Genomic DNA, 19967 nt, shown 5'->3' on the forward strand with positions numbered 1-19967 from the left:
TGAGATTAATATATTTTTTACTATTTTGGTCCAACTCTTTTTTTATAAAAATATGTTATTTATGATTTTTTTTCTGTCACAATATGTTTCCGTTACAACGCACAAGCACAATACTAGTATATAATTATGCCTGCCTAATAACTCTTACAATACTGCATGCTTTATATGGATAAGTGGTACATCTCGGCCATCTGATCAAGATCGGAGCCAATCCGGCCCACACCTATGATGCACAAGACCCTTTAATATTAGTGCAGATTTTAATGGGACGGTCCAAATCTATTAATGCATGTTCCGTTAATGCAGAGGATAGGAGTTCGATCACTACTGCCTCTCCGTCCTTTTGAAAAGTATTAATTAATTGTAACTATATATAGTTAATTATGAAAACATTAATTATAACCCACGTGACCACATCTAAATTAATGCTACTATCCTCTAATCTTCAAAAAGTTAATAATATCCGAATGACAACAATTAATGTTGTGGTTTCATCTATAAAAAATATTAATGACATCCTTTACTTTAGTAATTATATATGTAATTAGTCACTTAAGATTTTAAAATAGCCCACATATAAGTTTATATTTAAAATTCAAATTTTCAGCATGCAGTTCAAGATTGCCTGAAGCACTATCTAAATTACCATTTTAATGTCGGCAATAAGAACTAAGAAGGGATTTTAACTGTTGGTCCAGCATACAACGAGTCCATTTAAGAATTAAACTTAATTCCTATACATTATACATGATAAAAGTTCAACAATATATTCACATATAGAATGGAAAAAACGTGCCGTGTCGTGACTAACACGTCGTGACTTTGGTATGATGCTATGTCGTGCCATGATCAAGTAAACAGTGACACGTGACGTGCCGTGCCACGTGACGTGACCAAAATGTTGAGGGGTAGTCATAGCACGCGAGTCACGACGTGACTCGCGTGACGTGTCCAAATGTAACTGGTTACGTTTCTCACGTTTAACTATTTTTTTTCATAATTTAAGTTAGTTTATTCAAGATTTATCATTAAATACACGTGACTCGCGTGATTACGTGACATGCCGTGCTGTGACCGGATCTTTCGCATGATGTGCCGTGCTAAATTTTTCAAAAGCTAGTCATGGTATGCAAACGGTCACGACACGGGACACGCGAGTCACGACACAGAATAGTCACACGTGCTGTAACCGTACTGTAACTGTACCGTTCCGTGACGGAACTGGCTCCGCCGTGCCATTTTTCCCACTCTATTCACATCCCCTCAAGTTACCTGACTGAGTACAATTAAATTGGACGGCTCAAGATTGGCCAAAGTTTAATGGGGGTGTTACTTTAGAATAAACAGTAACATCTTGTATGTCAACTGTCCAATCTGAAATGGACACCATAGATGTTTTAAGCTTACATCGGCGTGTGTTATCTCTCACTATATATTCATTCTTTCGCCTCCCGACAGCCTTTTCAGTTTTCAGTGCCATCTGTCTTTCGCTCCCTTCTTAAATCTCAGTGGAAATTAATAAGTGGAAACAAGTGAGAATATGAAGTGGAAATAATTATTAATATCTGTCACACTTTCAAATCCGTAAACTCTTCGGTATTGCAGAGGATCACCCTCACTTTACGGTTTGAGATTAAATTTCAACCGATTTGGTATTCAGGCTGCAATAGAGGGCAGTATTTTTGGGCTTTGAGATTGGTGCCAAGTTAAAAAGAATGGTTCAGACGTAGTAATTGTAAAAGATTACCTTATCAGGTATTGAAGAGATGTGAATTCCACACTTTCAGGGATGTTGATACCAATAATGTGCAGTTTCAAGACCATATAATAGTAAATATTATATTACGGTGCTATAATAATAGCTGAGCTGCCTGAGCACGACATCCAGTAGCTCAGCCCTCACCAATTTTATTGTATGGTTCAGTAGTTTTATATCTTATGGTACCAGTAACAGTTATTGCAATATGATCTCCTTTTTTTTTTTTTGGGATATGGCAGATGTGCTCAAAGTATGAATTAACGGTTGAGATTTTCCAAAAAAAGACTCAAAAGTTTGAAATATCTCAGAGAATGCGAATTCCCATTCTTTCATCCACAAATGACCAATTCTCAACATCTCTTCTATCCACTGGTTCACACTTGTAAGAAATCAGCAATAGTCAATAAATAAAATAAATTAAGATGTATAGTAATAAAACAAAATTGATCAGAGATCATACAAGCTCACAATGTACGAGCATTAATTATATTGTGCTAGTTTATTAATAAGGTTCTGTCATGTGTATATATGAATCCTCTAATTATAAGAAAACTGACCATATATGTCACTATGTCAGTGTCGAATATCAAATGAATATATAATATCTCTTAAATATATATATATATATATATATATATATATATATATATGAGTAAAGCTAATATATACTTAAGTGTACCGTACACTTAACTTGATGACCGTCAGATTTCTTTAAAAGTCGTGGTAGCACGACTTTTAAAGAAATCTGATGTCCCTAAGGTTAAGTGTACGGTACACTTGATACGAAAGAATGGGAATTCGCATTCTCTGAGATATTTCAAACTTTTGAGTGTTTTTTTGGAAAATCTCAACTGTTCATACTTTGAGCACATCTGCCATATCCAAAAAAGAAGAAGAAGAGATCATATTGCAATTACTGTTACTGGTACCATAAGATATCAAAATACTAAACCATACAATAAAATTGCTGAGGCTGAGCTATTGGATGTCGTGCTCAGGCAGCTCAGCTATTATTATAGCACCGTAATATAATATTTACTATTAGGATTTGGCTAATAAGCTATGGATAGCTAAGAGGCCTCCCGTGCTACGGCTCAATATTCGACTTTTCAAAATCATAACGGTCGATCCGAACCGTTCATCTTGTTCTCTCTATTAATATGTGTTTGGAGACCAAATTTTACATTTTTTGGAAATTTTTTACTATTGTTTTAGATTTATTGAATATTGCTGTTTTTTATGGTCCAGATTTGTCTGAAAAACAGCGATTTTCAATAAATCTAAAAAAATAGTAAAAAATTTCCAAAAAATGTAAAATTTGGTCTCCAAGCACATATTAATATGGAGAACAAGATGAACGGTTCGGATCGACCGTTAAAATTTTGAAAAGTCTAATATTGAGCCGTAGCACGGGAGGCCTCTTAGCTACCCATAGCACCGTAGCCAAGTCCTTACTATTATATGGTCTTGAAACTGCACATTATTGATATCAACATCCGTGAAAGTGTGAAATTCACACCCTCTTCAATACCTGATAAGGGAATCTTTTACAATTACTAGGTCTAAACTGTTCTTTTTAACTTAGCACCAATCTCAAAGCCCAAAAATACTGCCCTCTATTGCAGCTCGAATACCAAATCGGTTGAAATTTAATCTCAAACCGTAAAGTGAGGGTGATCCTCTGCAATATCGGAGAGGATACAGATTCGAAAGTGTGACAGATATTAATAATTATTTCCACTTCATATTCTCACTTGTTTCCACTTATTAATTTCCACTGAGATTTGAGAAGTGGGCGAAAGATAGATGGCACTGAAAACTGAAAAGGCTGTCGGGAGGCGAAAGAATGGATATATAGTGGGAGATAACACACGCCGGCGTAAGCTTAAAACATCTATGGCGTCCATTTCAGATTGGTCAGTTGACATACAAGATGTTACTGTTCATTCTAAAGTAACACCCCCATTAAACTTTGGCCAATCTTGAGCCGTCCAATTTAATTGTACTCAGTTACAGTACGATTACAGCACGTGTGGCTATTATGTGCCGTGTCTCGTGTGTCCCGTCACTAGTACAAAAGACCCCTTCACTGACTGTTCAAATATCCCTAGACCGACTGTTATAACGGCGTCAGTAAAGCCGGCGCCAGTGAAAGTTACCCTACATTGACTGTTTTTTAACAGTAAGTGTAGGGCATCTATAGTGAATGTTTTTAAAAACAGTCAGTGTTGGGTATTTATACTGTCTGTTTTTAAAAACAGTCAGTGTAGGGTATCTATACTGACTGTTTTTAAAAATAGTCAGTGTAGCTACCCTACATTAACTGTTTTTTGTAAATAGTCACTGTAGGTACCCTACACTGATGGTTAAAAAACAGTCCGTGTATGTTCTAAAAACAGTCGTTGTTGGCGTAAAATTTTTGGCATAGTTCTGCTTGTATCGGGGCTAGCCTCCATATTTTTGCTAGAGCATATATATTAATGTACGACATTCATTGACATTAAATAAAATATCATGCAAATAACATAGACAACATAAACAAAAGACAACGCAATTTAATAACGTAACATATTCATTTACAAAAAACCACACTATAGCAAAATTTACATAACACATAGTAACAAAATATGCATTTGAAATTAACAACATTGCATTTGTAGTAAATAGTTTACAAGTGGCGAGAAGGTTGGTAACATTGGGGAGGTTCTGACAATAGAAGGCCTCGCGTAGGGCCCACACCTTGTCGGTTCGGGTTATTAAGAGGTGAAACAAAGCAATCACAACACCCTCAAACTCTTCACCGCAGCCGCTGTTGATTGTTGTTGGACTAAAGGCCTTCCATATAGTGTTCTCGCTGCATTGTTGACAAAACACCAGAGATAACTAAGATTAATATTCTTTTAGTGTTGATATTTAAAATAGGAAGAGAGGTGGCTGTTGAAGAGATAACTAAGATTAATATTCTTTTGTATTGATTTTCATTAGTTCCAGACCAATTGATCACAGTGTATTTATAGACAGCTCAGTCTTTAACTAATCTTGTAACTAGGGCCTCAACTACAGTTAACAACTGAATCAGTTAAGGCTAGAGATTGCTATTTTTGGAGGCCAACAAAATTGTCAAAAAAAATTCAATTGGATAATCAATTCTCTTGGCTTTGAATTTCTGTAATTTAACCGTCTAAAACCTTGAATTGGTGCACAGATCTACATGAATGCCTTGAAAACATATAGATTTAAGTACATACCAGATATTGGTGGCAATGAAGAGAGAGATACCAGATCCCAAGCCATAGCCCTTCGGGAGCAAACGTTTGTACCAGTCCTACCAATCATTCAACTCATATCAAATCCAATAAAAAATATGCCAAATATACCTTTTAACTCTTTTAATTTTTTTTTTTTTTTAATTTTACTATATGCAACAACATTTTTACCAGTACCATGATTCATATTTCTGCCTATTTTTCCATGTACCCAGACTGCCCATACCAACAAAGAAATTTTCATTCCAAAATTGTACACAAGAATCAAAGATCTTTACATTGACACACCATACAAGCTGTTACTTCTTTATGAGATTTTTGCTTGAACTCAATAGACCTTACTGCTTTATATACAAATGTAAAAACTAGTTCAAATATTTACCGCTTTGAACTAAGAGTACGGTAGCTTCCATTAGGATCTGAAATAATTATACCAAAACCAGAAAAATATTTAAGTTGCAATTTCCTGAATCAGAACAAAACAAAAGACAAAAAATAAAGCCAATATGCGGATTTATGAAAACTTAAAATCTATTACTCAACATTTAAGTCAATATTTCCAGATTTGTCCTCGTTAGAATGGTTCCATCATACAAATCAGAAGTGCCCAAAATTTCAATCGTCCTGAATATGAACCCAACTAGCTAATTACATCTAATACATAAAATTAAGCACTAATTTAACCAAATTTTGCTTTTGTAAACTTCCAACCTAAATTACAATGAATGTCAACATTATTAGTATCAATTACCCTCAAATTTTATATCAACACAATAGAAGCCAGCTATTCAACAGAAAGTACTTAAAGCTAGTAAAAAAGCAGCTACAGATTGAGCATACACAAAGGCAATAAACCCCTTTCCAAGCCCTGGTGGCCAGCTAACCTGTATGCATAACCCTATATCAAGCCTCGGTTAATTCTCAATTAAGCACTATATATAACCTCATTTTAATCTAAAGTCTCTTGAATTAAACATTAATGCTAGATGTCACATTTAAGCCTCATGTTAACTCAGTAATTAAACATTGTTAATTAACCCTTGCCGAATCAGAAAGCAGGCTCAGAAGAGAAGTAATTTTCAACCCTATATTCTGCTTGACTTGATATGAAAGTCTAAACTTCCTCTGATTATAATGAAGGGATAATTTATCATATTTGCAAATAAACTGGGTACAAAAATATGGATTCACTTTTTCTTTTGCAATTAAAATTAGCAAGTATATATTGTTGTTGTCTCCTTTAGTGTGACCATACTCATCCCCAATGTATATCATTGGAACCCCCTGAAATATTATTATTACACAAATTCTTGAAATGAGCTATCCAGCCAGATTGTACATTGTACATGCACTGGCAAGTGACAAGAAATAGAACACAAAAAACAACCTACGATCATACCTGAGACTGAGAGACCATCAGACAAAGGATGAAATTTCTCATTTGCCTCTTTAATTCTCAATCTTCTCACTCCCATACTTGCAAACTCACCCTCCTTTGTTTATTAAAAGCCAAAAATGAAAACAGGACATATTTTACTTTTTCATTTCAAAATAGGGATATGATGATGTTGCATATATCAATATTGAATAGTAAGATACTTTGTATGCTTTACACAAAGCAACTTTTTTACTTGGGTATAGCAAAACAAAAAAAATAAAAATGGCTATAGGTAATTTGTTTGACCTCGCCACAGTTCCAACTGAGATTATGATTCTCTCCATCTCTGTTATCTTCTCCATTTGCTAAATTGTACTTGTTATTGTATGTCACCAGATCTGCAAGGGTAAAACCGTCATGTGCACACACAAAGTTCACACTGTGCCACGGTTTTTTCCCTCCCGCCTGACACACCAAAGGAAAGATCAGATCAATTAAAGCTGAATTATAATCCAACACAAGGCATTGTCAAATTGAATAAAAAAAATTGTGGAATGCACACAGAGTATAATGTAGCAGCACGACAGATAGATAGATAGATAAACAGATACCTGGTACAAGTTGGGACTGCCGCAGAGACACTCCGCAAAAGCTCCTGCAAAGCCGTTGGTTCCTTTTATAAACTGCCGCACTGTATTCCGATACTGCCATTAAAACTGATTAATCACAACCCATCCCCCTCCTTTCAGTACTGACTGCTTTTATTTATAGCGTCAGTATAGAAAAACAACACTGACTGCTGTTATTTAATAAAAGGGTCGGTGTTGAATTGTGCAACACTGACGCTTCCTTTAAAATAGGAGTCGGTGTTGGTGAATTCACTGTCATTTAATTAAAACAGTTGGTGGTTAAAGGTCGGTCAAGTAGTTTTTTGTACTAGTAATTTTAACGGTTTCGATCGACCTACGGACGACATATTCTTGCGCGTCTTCATTAACTCACGAAACAAGAGTATATATTTCATGTTCATTCATAGAATATGTGAGTCATATATGCAACATGCATGTAGTGCTATATAATTTAATTTGTCAAAATTATTTAACAATTTATTTTTAAATATACTATTTAAATTTACAAAACTCTAAGTTTCTAATTAACATATTTTTATTTTCTTCAACACAAATTATATTATCATATTATTTATTTATGTACATACTTTCTTAACAACTAATTAAAGTTTTAAAATATATTATAAATTTTGGAAGACGTAATTGTATTGTAAAATATCCACAAATTACTTAATTGGATTCTCTTCTAAAATTTATCAACGGACGCAAAATTCCGGTTGAAATCACATTTCATATAACCTGTCATTTTTTTTAGGATTCTCCATCTTCTTGCATTTTCTTGTAATTATTAAATTCGTATTTCTAAAAACTTGAAAGATTTGAAGTGTTAACTTGATTTTATTAAATAAATTAATGTATTACATGTGTTCAATGAAATGTTCAAATCAAAATAGTATATTTTTAATTATTATATTTGAAAAAAAAATTAAGGAAAAAAATAAAAATTAGAATGGAAAATGAAACAAACAAAAATATGAAAAATAAAATAATTGAAATTTAAACAATTAAACTTAATTATTAAATATCTTACAAAATATACACAATTCATAAATTTTTATTCTCAAATAGTTATACATCCCTAACAATTTATTTTTAAATATACAAGTAAAATTAATTTCACCTTCCTCTCAAGACTAACATGAAATCTATGAAATCTATCTACAATTTAAATTTACAAAATTCTAAGTTTCTAATTAATATATTTTTATTTTGTTTAACATAAATTAAATTATCATATTATTTATTTATGTACGTACTTCCTTAACAACTAATCAAAGTTTAAAAATATATTATAAATTTTAGAAGACTTAATTGTATTGTAAAATATCCACAAATTACTTAATTGGATTTCCTTCTAAAATTTGTCCACAGATGCAAAATCCCAGTTGAAATCACATTTCAAATAACCTGTGATTTTCTTTAGGATCCTCCGTCTTGCATTTTCTTGTAATTATTAAATTTGTATTTCTAGAAACTTGAAATATTTGAAGTGTTAACTTGATTTTATTAAAAAAATTAATGTATTACATGTGTTCAATGAAATGTTCAAACCAAAATAGTATATTTTTAATTATTATATTTGACAAAACAACAATTAAGGGAAAAAAATGTAAATTAGAATGGAAAATGAAACAAAAAAAATGAAAAATAAACATAATTGTTAAATATCTTACAAAATTTCCATAATACACATAAATTATTACTTTTCAATAAAATTCAACCCACATAAATTTTCGATTGACCCACGGACGATAAATTCCCATGCGTCTTCATTAACTAACGAAACAAGAGTTTATGTTTCATGTTAATGCATAGAAGATGTGAGTCATATATGCAATATGCATGTAATGCTATATAATATAATGTGTTAAAATCATTTAATTAAGCAATAAACATGTTATAACATTAATTATTGTATAAATATTACTAATATAATTTTCATTACAAAATATTTTCTAAAATTAAAGTCAAAATTTGATGTTAATTGTCTAAATTTCACTAATCACGTAAATTACTAATCATACTTAGCTAGGTTTTCCATTCCATCATTAACAACTTTTTAAGAACTATACAACGAACGTGTTACATCTGCAAAAAAAAAAAAAAATTCGTAAAACGTTATAACGTTTTTAAAACGTTATGTAACGTTTTTCACTGTAAAACTTGGATAAAATGACAATTTTATGAAGGCTGGATTCAATTAAAACGTCATAACGTTTTCAGAAAACGTTATAATGTTTTATACACTAAATTATGCGTTTTATACACTATTTCCTACATTTTTCACCAGCTGAATCGTTATAACGATTTACCAAAACGTTATAACGTTTTATGCGACAATGTGAGGATCTATTTAGAAAAATTCTGTCTCTTTCTCTCTCACTCCGTCCCTTCTCCCTGCCTGGTGTGTGTTCCGCCCCAAAGAGAAAAGAGAGAGAGAGAGAGCTCCATTATTTCACGAAAGTTCGGGAAATCGAAGGTAGGAACGAGAAATTGGACGTGGATCTCATCTAGCTCTCCCATTTGGTATTCCCTTCTCTCCTCTTCTCCCTCAAAATCCGAATTTCACCATTGTTAGGGTTTTTCGTTTTAAACCCGAGATTTGTGTTTGAATTACTTGTAGACTAGCTCCTTGAGCCTCCTTGGTTGTTTATGTGTCGATTCTTTTCCCGATTTCACCTCGATTTTGGATTCCCATTTCTAGGGTTTTTGGTACCAAATCCGAAATTTGGAAATGTTGTTGATCGGTTAGGCTAATCCGACCAAATAGACTTGTAATTGGTAAACCTCTCTCTCAACCTTGACATAGAGCGATTAATTCAATTTTCGACCAAATTAGGGTTTAATTAATTGGCAAATTGAATTGTTACGAGAACCAAAATAGTGAGACGATAAAGGAATTGTTACCAAATTGGAATTGTGTATGGTCTAGAGGACCCAAACGTGAATATGAGAATTGATAAGAGATGTTAAGTAATTAAGACCAATGAAGAAATGGTTGACACCAAAATATATGAATTTCGTTAAGGAAAGTATAAAGAGATTAATACAACTCAAGCAAGCACCCGAACAAAGGTTAAACCAAGGGTACATTTAATATAGGTGTAGGCTCGGCCGAGCAAGACTTTGTTGGACATTTCGAGACGTCTGATCCATAACTAAGTGGTACGCTCGTCGTAATCAGGTGCGGGATTCTTGGACTTGTTTGATACTTTATTTTCAGGAATTAAACTGTGTATTCGTTTGTCATGTTGAATATCATTGATTGCATCATTGAATTGTGTAAAACATTTGCATAGCCCAATCAAATTAAACTCGAATTGATGTGACTTGAATGATTTGCATGCTGGTATGGTTATAGGTTGTGTCGATCTATTATGATATGATCTTGATTGAAAGTCACCACGATTTGATTTGATATGTATGTGAATGGATTTACGAAGTTAAGCACTTGGATCCAATGAATTTGCCAAGTCGGGCTGTATGCTGACTTGGATTCCCAGGATCCTAATGGCCTTAGGTGAACGACCCTCGATGTTCCCAGTACCGGTTGGGACGAGGGAGGGTGATTATGTTATGAGATGTGATTGGAAATCGTGGGTGACATGTGTAACGTCTATGGCTCGGTGGCATTCTCCTACGTATTAATGCATTTGGAAGGTCAATTGAATATGACGAATATTGGAAACGATTCTAAAAAGGATTTTCTTTATGTGACTTGAACCAGACCTTAATAACTGTTAAGCCAAGCAATTGCAGATGGGTGTCAGATAAAGGGTCCAGCTCGGTGGGCCATCTGTAGGTGTCAGTAACCCTACAGATGTGGGTTTGATAAAGGGTCCAGCTCGAAAGAACATCTGTAATTGCTACAAGCCCTATTGAATTGAGTTAAGCCAAAATATATGTTGTGTTTGAAATTCATCTTGGAAATTCCGTTAACTGTGATTCATCTGATAAACTGTTGTCGAGCATTGGAATTCTGTTATTTATGATTATATATATATATATATATCTGTTTGCATTGTTATTGTTTGGGTTTTGATTGCAAGTCCAATAATCTAACTGTGGCAAAATTCGCACTGAGAATTTATTCTCACCCCCTCCCTTTGGGTCATTTTCAGGTTTATTACACGGATACAACAAATGAGGATATTGGTAATGCATATAAAAGACCCACTGCCTTGCGTATATATATGTCTTAATAAATATACGCGGCAGGCTGTTATATCCGGGATTTGGGGTGTGACAGAACGTCTTACCAAATATAATTCCAATCCTATTTTTATATTTTATGAATTACAACGATAAAATATTTATTGCATCTATAAATTCAATTTTAACTTAATTAAACTTAATTATTAAATATCATACAAAATATACACAATGCATAAATTTTTATTTTCAAATAGTTATACATCCTTAACAATTTATTTTTAAATATACAAGTGAAATTAATTTGACTTTCCTCTCAAGACTAACATGAAATCTATCTACAATTTAAATTTACAAAATTTTAATTTTCTAATTAACATATTTTTATTTTGTTTAACATAAATTAAATTATCATATTATTTATTTATGTACGTATTTTCTTAACAACTAATCAAAGTTTAAAAATATATTATAAATTTTGGAAGACTTAATTGTATTGTAAAATATCTAAAAATAACTTAATTGGATTCCCTTATAAAATTTGTCAACAGACGCAAAATCCCAGTTAAAATCACATTTCATATAACTTGTGATTTTCATTAGGATTCTCCGTTTTCTTGTATTATCTTGTGATTATTAAATTCGTATTTGTAAAAAGTTGAAAGATTTTAAGTTTTAACTTGATATTATTAAATAAATTGATGTATTACATGTGTTCAATAAAATGTTCAAATCAAAATAATATATTTTTAATTATGATATTTGAAAAAAAAAACAATTAAGGAAAAAAAAATGTAAAATAAAATGAACAAACAGTCAGTGTTGATAACCAACACTGACTGTTTTTAAAGCGTCAATGTTGAACAACAATGCTGACTGTTATTTAATAAAAGGGTCAGTGTAGTATGAGCAACACTGATGCTGTGCGTGTCGTGACCGTTTGCATGCCATGACTAGCTTTTCAAAAATTTGGCACGACACGTCACGCGAAAGATCCGGTCACGGCACGGCATGTCACGTAATCACGCGAGTCACGTGTAATTAGGATTGTTAGGTCTTAGTTAAATGATAAATCTTGAATAAACTAACTTAAATTATGAAAAAAATAGTTAAATGTGAGAAACGTAACCAGTTATATTTGGACATGGCATGCTATGACTACCCCTCAACATTTTGGTCACATCACGTGGCACGGCACGTCACGTGTCACTGTTTACTTGATCATGGCACAGCATAGCACCATATCAAAGTTACGACGTGTTAGTCACGACATGGCACATTTTTTCCATTCTAGATGTGAATATATTGTTGAACTTTTATGATGTATAATGTATAGGAATTAAGTTTAATTCTTAAATGGACTCGTTCTATGCTGGACCAACAATTAAAATCCCTTCTTAGTTCTTACTGCCGACATTAAAATGGTAATTTAGATAGTGCTTCAGGCAATCTTGAACTGCATGCTGAAAATTTGAATTTTAAATATAAACTTATATGTGGGCTATTTTAAAATCTTTTTTGAAAACTTGGTAGGCTATTTTAAAATCTTAAGTGACTAATTACATATATAATTACTAAAGTAAAGGATGTAATTAATATTTTTTATAGATGAAACCACAACATTAATTGTTGTCATTCGGATATTATTAACTTTTTGAAGATTAGAGAATAGTAGCATTAATTTAGATGTGGTCACGTGGGTAATAATTAATGTTTTCATAATTAACTATATATAGTTACAATTAATTAGTACTTTTCAAAAGGACGGAGAGGCAGTAGTGATCGAACTCCTATCCTCTGCATTAACGGAGCATGCATTAATAGATTTGGACCGTCCCATTAAAATCTGCACTAATATTAAAGGATCCTGTGCATCATAGGTGTGGGCCGGATTGGCTCCGATCTTGATCAGATGGCCGGGATGTACCACTTATCCATATAAAGCATGCAGCATTGTAGGAGTTATTAGGCAGGCATAATTATATACTACTATCGTGCCTATGCGTTCTCTCTCCGTGAAGTGCCAAATTTTAATCTATATTGTGCCCAGACAGCACCCACCCCCGCCCCCTCTCTCTTTTCTGCCTCAAATAAAATTGTATCAACAATTAATTTGAAACATGGAGCAAAATACTTCCATAGTTTTGTAAATATGGTATAAGTTTGTGATTTTTTTTTAAAACATATCATTAACAAAACTTCTCAGATTTGTTTGATATATTATAGTTATACAGGTTTAATACTGTGGCAAATTAGCTTATGAGTTGTGGCTATTTTGAATTCAAAACGAACACAGTAGTTAGATTCTGACAATGATTAAAATTTAATGAACCATAGAGTAATAATGAAAATTTGAGAAATTAAAAAGGATTGTCCAGTTCATTCTAAAAAAAATAACTATTTAAAATACAATTAAATAAAAAGGCATGATTAGATGGAAGAAATAGGAGGTATGCTTGCTTTTTTTTTCCCTAAAGATAACTGTGCTCTAAAACACCGTAGGACCTATAAACTGGTGTGTTTTAAAAAGAAAATTCCCTTGTTTTGTTATTCATATTTTAGAATTTCGTATTTTTTATTTTGTTTAATGTTTTGTTGACAAGAACATCGAGTCATATACTAAGCATGCAGGACTTGCTGTTACAAATTAATTTTACTGCTTGATTGGTAAATTAAATTATCAATTTGTTGGTATCTGATAAATATATACCAAATTTCATCACTTTTAAGAGTTTTGAGATTTTACTTAAAAAGGCTTGTTAATTCTTATTAAAATAGATTTTAAACTAGAATTTTCATTAGTTAATAGTCAATTATACATAGTCAGTAGTTCTAATAGCCAACCAGTTATACATAGTCAATAGTTCTAATAGTCCGGAATTAGAGTATTTTACCCAATAGTATCATGTCTAATTTACTTTTTAACGTAGGATGGCGGCTAGGGGACGGGGACGGCCTAGGAGAGTACCACCACCGGACCCTGATCTTGAGCCAATTCCTGATAACAGCACGGAACATTTTAGTCCTCTGTTATGGATGACTCATGCAGAGCACTGAGTTTCATTGGCATCTGTTGAGGTACTTGATTACTTTTTTTAGTTTACGAGAAGTAATAATTTCATAAAGTTGTACGACTCTTCCCAACTCCCAAATTGTCGGGCTACTGCAAGTTCGCGACCTCTCCAAAGTTTGTTGTACTTCGGGGTTATAATGCCAAACCTAACCCTTACACAGTTTGCAACACTCCGGATGCTCATAATGGGGTCTTTCTTAATGCTAGTCCCGATGATATCTGCGATAATTGATGCCGTCAATTGTGCATGGTCGGTCCTGGTGTACTCAGATGTGCATGTGTGAGGCATGTCTTGCTCAGTTATCTTCCATGTATCTCCAATATTTGTTGCTTTTGCCTTCAGTTTAAAACGACAACCCGATGATGTGCATCTAATTTCTAGCCGGGATGTGTCACTTCTCTTCGTATATATCTCTTGGTTCTTGTCAACATGGTACTCTCTGATCTTTTTCGTCAGTTGCTTTTTGTTGGTGAAGAATTGGCCTGCTGCGAGCTTACTCTTGTATTCAATCCGATGACCATAGTAAGAAATATCTTCTTCTCAAAAAGCAGATGTGTCATTGAAGTTTAAGAACGGGTGAGTCTCAGAACGGCCACTTAACGGCATATCTCTATTTTGCCTCACAGTGGGCTGTGTGTATTCTTCTTCATCTTCTTCATCTTCTTCATCTTCCTCATCTACCTCATCATCCAAGTCTCCTTCCCCCCATTCATCCCCAGTTTGCAGATTCTCATCCGATACCTCGTTCATAAATTCAAATTCCGACTCCGTTGGATTTTCCTGTACTCGTGACGGTCTGGGGTGAGGATTTGGTTCAGGTCCAGGTAAGGATGGAGAACCTACAGATATATGTGGGATAAAAGGTGGACATTGTGATTGGGGTTGGATAAAAGGTGGAGATTGGGGTGAATTACTGTATATTTCTGGTTCTGGTTCTAGTACTGGCATTGCTCCGGGTACAAATAGAGGAGTATGTGGTTCATAATTTGGTTGATAATTTTCTACAACCAAATTTTAGGATGAACATCTACCTCCTGACTCTCGGTTAATTCGGCATGCAAAAACTTCCAACAGAGGATCACCGGACCTCACAACCTTCCTAAGCAGGCCTCTGAATGCTCCTTCATCTCCCAATGTGATTCTGAGATACTTTCCTGCTTGGAGCATACGGGCCTGTATTTCTAATTTCCAGTGATTCCTATTGTAGCCGCTTGCTTCATAAATAAGCGAATGCAACTCCTCGAATGAGAAATTTTCTTCAACCCAATACGTATTTACTGGAGGTTTGGAGTAACGTACACCATACTGATCATTTATGAACTTCCCTCCAAAATGTACTGAAATTCCAATAGACATGGTCAATGAACTACATTCATAAATGTCAAATATTTGGTTATTTTACTGATTTCAATTGTCAACAGTTGAGAACAGTACTTGAACAGTATATATGAACAGTATTCCTACAGTTAATGAACAGTTTTTAAACAGTATATATAAACAGTATTTGAACAGTATATATGAACAGTACGTGAACAGTGAACAAACAGTCGGTGAATAGTCTGTGAACAGTACGTGAACAGTCAATACGTATATGTACATGTATATGAACAGTGCATGAAAAGAAAATACATAAAAACATAAATAGTAAATACGTATATGTATTATGTATATGAACAGTGCATACCTGATTTACCAGCTGAACACGCCTCCTTCTTTTTCTTCTTCTCTTTCTCTTTCTCCTTCTCTCTCTGACTTCTGATCTGAATATTTATAACAAAAAATTGTGCCAAAAAAATAAAAATAATAAAAGGGTCGGGGTGCGGATAAAATCCGCGGGGGGAATTAATATTACGGAGCGCGGATAATATCTGCGGGGAGGGTATTTTTAAAATTTTAGAGATAACGTGGTTATTTTTAATAATTTTACTTAATATTGGGGTATTTTAAAAAAAAATCGGCCAATACTCTATTGTTATCTGTTAAGATAATAGTAATGAAACGAATAATAAATAATTATTGAGTAAATTAGTAGCTTATATAATTTAATCTAATAATATAACAGATAAATAAATATAATAAACACATTATTACTGTAACACTGGATCCGACAACTCTTCGGTGAATTGGATGCACAGGGATGAGAACCGAAAGCGAGCCGCGTAGGGACCCATGGCCATGGGACCCAGATATGAAACAGAGACCAAAATCTGACCGTTGTCGTTTCGCGCCAGCCTTCTCCCACACGGGACATCCCCGCCGTCAATTTTACGCAGAAGTCAATCTCTCTCTCGGCCTTACATCTTTCATCCACAAACAAATTAAACCTCGTTAGGCAAACAAAATAAGAAGAAAAATAACTGAAAATGGAAACAATGGCGAGAGTTGCTCCATCTCTGCACTTCGCCAGCCCCAGATCTTCTCTTCGTTCCACTTCGTTTAGTTGTCCCTCTCTCGCTTCCACCAATCCATTCTGTTTGAAGAGCTCGGTGCGAAATCAAGCTTCCTGTCTCGTTTTGGCCAAGGGAAGGAGACGCACTGGATTGAGGTGCTCGGCTAGCAACAGTTCCTCGGCTGGTTTGTCTGAAAGGTGGATTCTTGAGCCCATAGGTTGTTCTTTTCACTTTTGCAGATTTCATAACATTTAATTTCATTCCAATATTGAGCTAGAGACAATAAATTCTTATCATTTCTTTGTTATAAAAAACTCTCTCAAGTTTAATTAATTTTCAAAATTCTTATCATGTTCAACATAGTTTGGCAAGTGAACAAATTAAATTTGATGTCCCTTCCCTCTTTTATATATCACAATAAAAAATGATATCAACTGAACATGCATGAACAGTATGAACTTATAATAGTATTAGTTAACTGTTCAAAATTTACATCTTTGACTTTAAGTAATGTAGGAGATGGTGATTGTCGCCACATTGGCTATAAAGTTGCACGACCAGGTGCATTTGAAATAGGATCAGTTAAGTTTGCTATTTTCAATGATGAAATTAAATTAATATATTTGACTGCTCCTTTGTTATTAGTTCTTAACTCAATTTCTATTGCAGAGTTCAGTGATTGTTGGTCGGGTCCCAGAGAAAGCAGATGTTGTACTTCCTGTTGCTACTGGTATTGGATTATTAATTTAATGATCACTGATCTTTAATATTGTTCACACGGGTTCCATGTTTATTTCCTAATTAATTTCCATGAATAATGTATTTGTTCTGTTTTTTTTCCCTTTTTTGTTCATATCAACAATTGAAATTCCAGTAACTAAAATGCAACCCCGAAATCAATCCAAAAAGAAGCATAGGTTGGTTGGTTGTAGTAGCACTTATCCATACCTCAATACAAGATAGTAAAAATAATTTTAGTGATATAAGACAGCAAAATCATAATTTTTACCCTTGCAAAAACTACATATATCTCAGATCGCACTTTAAAATGGAAACTGTAACAATGCTACTCTTCTAATTCTGTAGATGTACCAAAATTACCCTTTTTCTTGTATCAAAGATATATTGCAAATCTGGATTAAATTTTGCTCAGTCAAGTATATGGGGCAGGAAGGGAGAGGAAGGATTTTTTTTTTTAATTAGATCATACTTGAAGCGTATAGTTTATCTTTGACATTTTGCAAGGATATGCAAAAAACTGACAAAAAGAAGTTTCTTGTTTTTCCATTTATATTTTAGTAAACTCCAACTATTTTTTTTTTTTTTTTTTGTTGAGCAGTGTCTGGTCTGCATGCTCGCCTAGACAAGAAGGATGGAATGTTACTGGTCACCGATCTAGATAGCACAAATGGCACGTTTATCAATGAAAAGAAGCTCAGACCTGGTGCTGTTACACCGGTCCTACCTGGCAGTATCTTAATATTTGGTATTTGAATAATTATCCTGATGACTTTTCTGATTGCTTTAGCATCCTCGGCTCCTCGCTTTACACAGTTATATGAAAATGATAATAAATTGCTATTAAATTGGGACAAAAATGAAGCTTGACTGAGGAATCATTGCAAAATCGAGACTTAATTGGATTAATTCCTTGTTGCATTTAATTAAAGTTCTGGTTTATGCACAAAATCAGACTGCTCAATGTCTGAGATCTACGTAGTATGGTATATGCATCTTTCGGAAGTACTTGAATGCATATATTATTTAATACACATTTGTGAACTGGGATATATGAATGCTTTGAATTTTTATATTTTCAGGTGATACGAATCTGGCAGTCTTTCGAGTTATAAAAGCAGAGGTTGAATCAGTAACCAAAGCTGAAGTGTCTGAATCAGTGCCAACCAATGAACCACAGGCTGTAAGTTCGAAAACTACGAGTTGATATTGAGATTGAAAATTTCAATTTTAAGTAAAATGGTTGTTGTTCTGGAATTTTTAAAATTTAAATAAAGCCATTCAGATGTAAGGGGGCTATCAGCTATGCTTGATTGAAATGAAATGAATAGTTGAATACTCTAGATGTTGTTTTAAATAGTGTTAGTAATAAAAGATGAGGGGAAATTCTCCATTATTTTGCTTTCAAGTTATTACTGTTAATTAAGGTTTGAATACTGGCTGGTACATACTAGCACTGTACCTGACTAGTATGGCAGTTGTATAGTTGATAATTTAACACTTAATTACACCACCTTCCCCACTGAAACCTCAGATCAGATTTTTTTTTTTAACACATGAAAGACAAAAAGGAATAGAAAGGAAAATAATGAAAAATGAAAGATCAGTAGTTGATTCTTAATGTAGCAACTTGTACGACATTCCTGTTTAGACATTATGGAAAACAAAATGAATTTTTGTTGAATGACGATTTAGTCTTGTACTTGTAGCTTAGTTATCCAACCCATAGATGATGAAAAAAATCTATCGGTTATCCAATTTAAACCTGACCCGACCCAATGATTTAAAAAAGTCAAACTGATTCGGATCTGATCTGATTTGAATCCAACTATAACCCGACCCGACCTAGAGTAATACATCGATTCCAAATGTACAATGCAAGATTGAAAAGAAAAGGAAAAACATAAAAAAAAAAAAAGAAGAAGAAGAGAATTCTGCTTATTCTGCATTCTCCATCATGCATTTAAACTCATGGAAGCTTATTCTTCCATCACCATCCATGTCATAAACTTTAATCATTCTCTGACAATCTTCATATCTCATGTCTTCACTTAACCCCAAATTTTCCATTAAAACCCACAATTTATTTGGAGTTATGAACCCATCCCTGTCAATATCGAAAACCTGAAATGCTTGTTTCAGTTCCTCCACACTAGCTACCTTCTCCTCTAACAGCACATTAGCCTCTTCTATTAGGTTCTGATTTTGGCACTTACTGCCAATTATCATACCTAATCTCTTCATAACTATATTAACATCTTCATAACTAACCTCAACGTCTTCTTTGAATGCGAATGATGCGCTTGGACCTTTTAAAAGAGGCTCTTCTTCTCTATCATTATTTTTTAAAAAGAGAGAACCATTTTGAGCAATGTATTTGAAAGAAGAGAAAATAAACAGCATGAACTGTAAGGTGCAACAGTGCATCATTTTTTGATAAATGGTTGTGTTGTATGAGAGCATGATGTGTACTGAAATGTTAGTAAACTGAAAGATCATTCTGGATTTAGGCATTTAGATAAGGATTATATAGAGAAACGGTGCAAGAGCTTTAATTTCGGACTAGGCGTGAAGAAATTGC

General features: G+C 33.6%; 2 protein-coding genes and 1 long non-coding RNA gene across 3 annotated transcripts; 1 reads left to right on the forward strand and 2 right to left on the reverse strand.

Annotated features, from left to right (window-relative positions):
* Positions 1 to 6475: 6475 nt before the first annotated feature.
* LOC144575119 (uncharacterized) lies at positions 6476 to 7146 on the reverse strand. The gene is made up of 3 exons (XR_013518362.1): positions 7015 to 7146; positions 6710 to 6868; positions 6476 to 6518 (listed from the first exon to the last, which is right to left on the reverse strand). It is a non-coding gene; the product is annotated as an uncharacterized LOC144575119 (long non-coding RNA).
* A 9429-nt stretch (positions 7147 to 16575) lies between these two features.
* Positions 16576 to 18782, forward strand: LOC144575044 (SMAD/FHA domain-containing protein). Its single transcript, XM_078325163.1, has 6 exons — positions 16576 to 16865; positions 17165 to 17229; positions 17318 to 17378; positions 17988 to 18134; positions 18469 to 18593; positions 18698 to 18782. Exons 1-5 carry the CDS (start codon positions 16622 to 16624, stop codon positions 18591 to 18593), a joined length of 642 nt encoding a protein of 213 aa, XP_078181289.1. The 5' UTR covers positions 16576 to 16621; the 3' UTR covers positions 18698 to 18782.
* A 542-nt stretch (positions 18783 to 19324) lies between these two features.
* LOC144575158 (putative calcium-binding protein CML46) lies at positions 19325 to 19816 on the reverse strand. Its single transcript, XM_078325276.1, has one exon. It carries the CDS (start codon positions 19814 to 19816, stop codon positions 19325 to 19327), a length of 492 nt encoding a protein of 163 aa, XP_078181402.1.
* Between the last annotated feature and the right edge of the window lie 151 nt (positions 19817 to 19967).

Source organism: Carex rostrata, chromosome 23 (genome assembly GCF_964058835.1).
Source record: "Carex rostrata chromosome 23, lpCarRost1.2, whole genome shotgun sequence".
NCBI lineage: Eukaryota > Viridiplantae > Streptophyta > Magnoliopsida > Poales > Cyperaceae > Carex > Carex rostrata.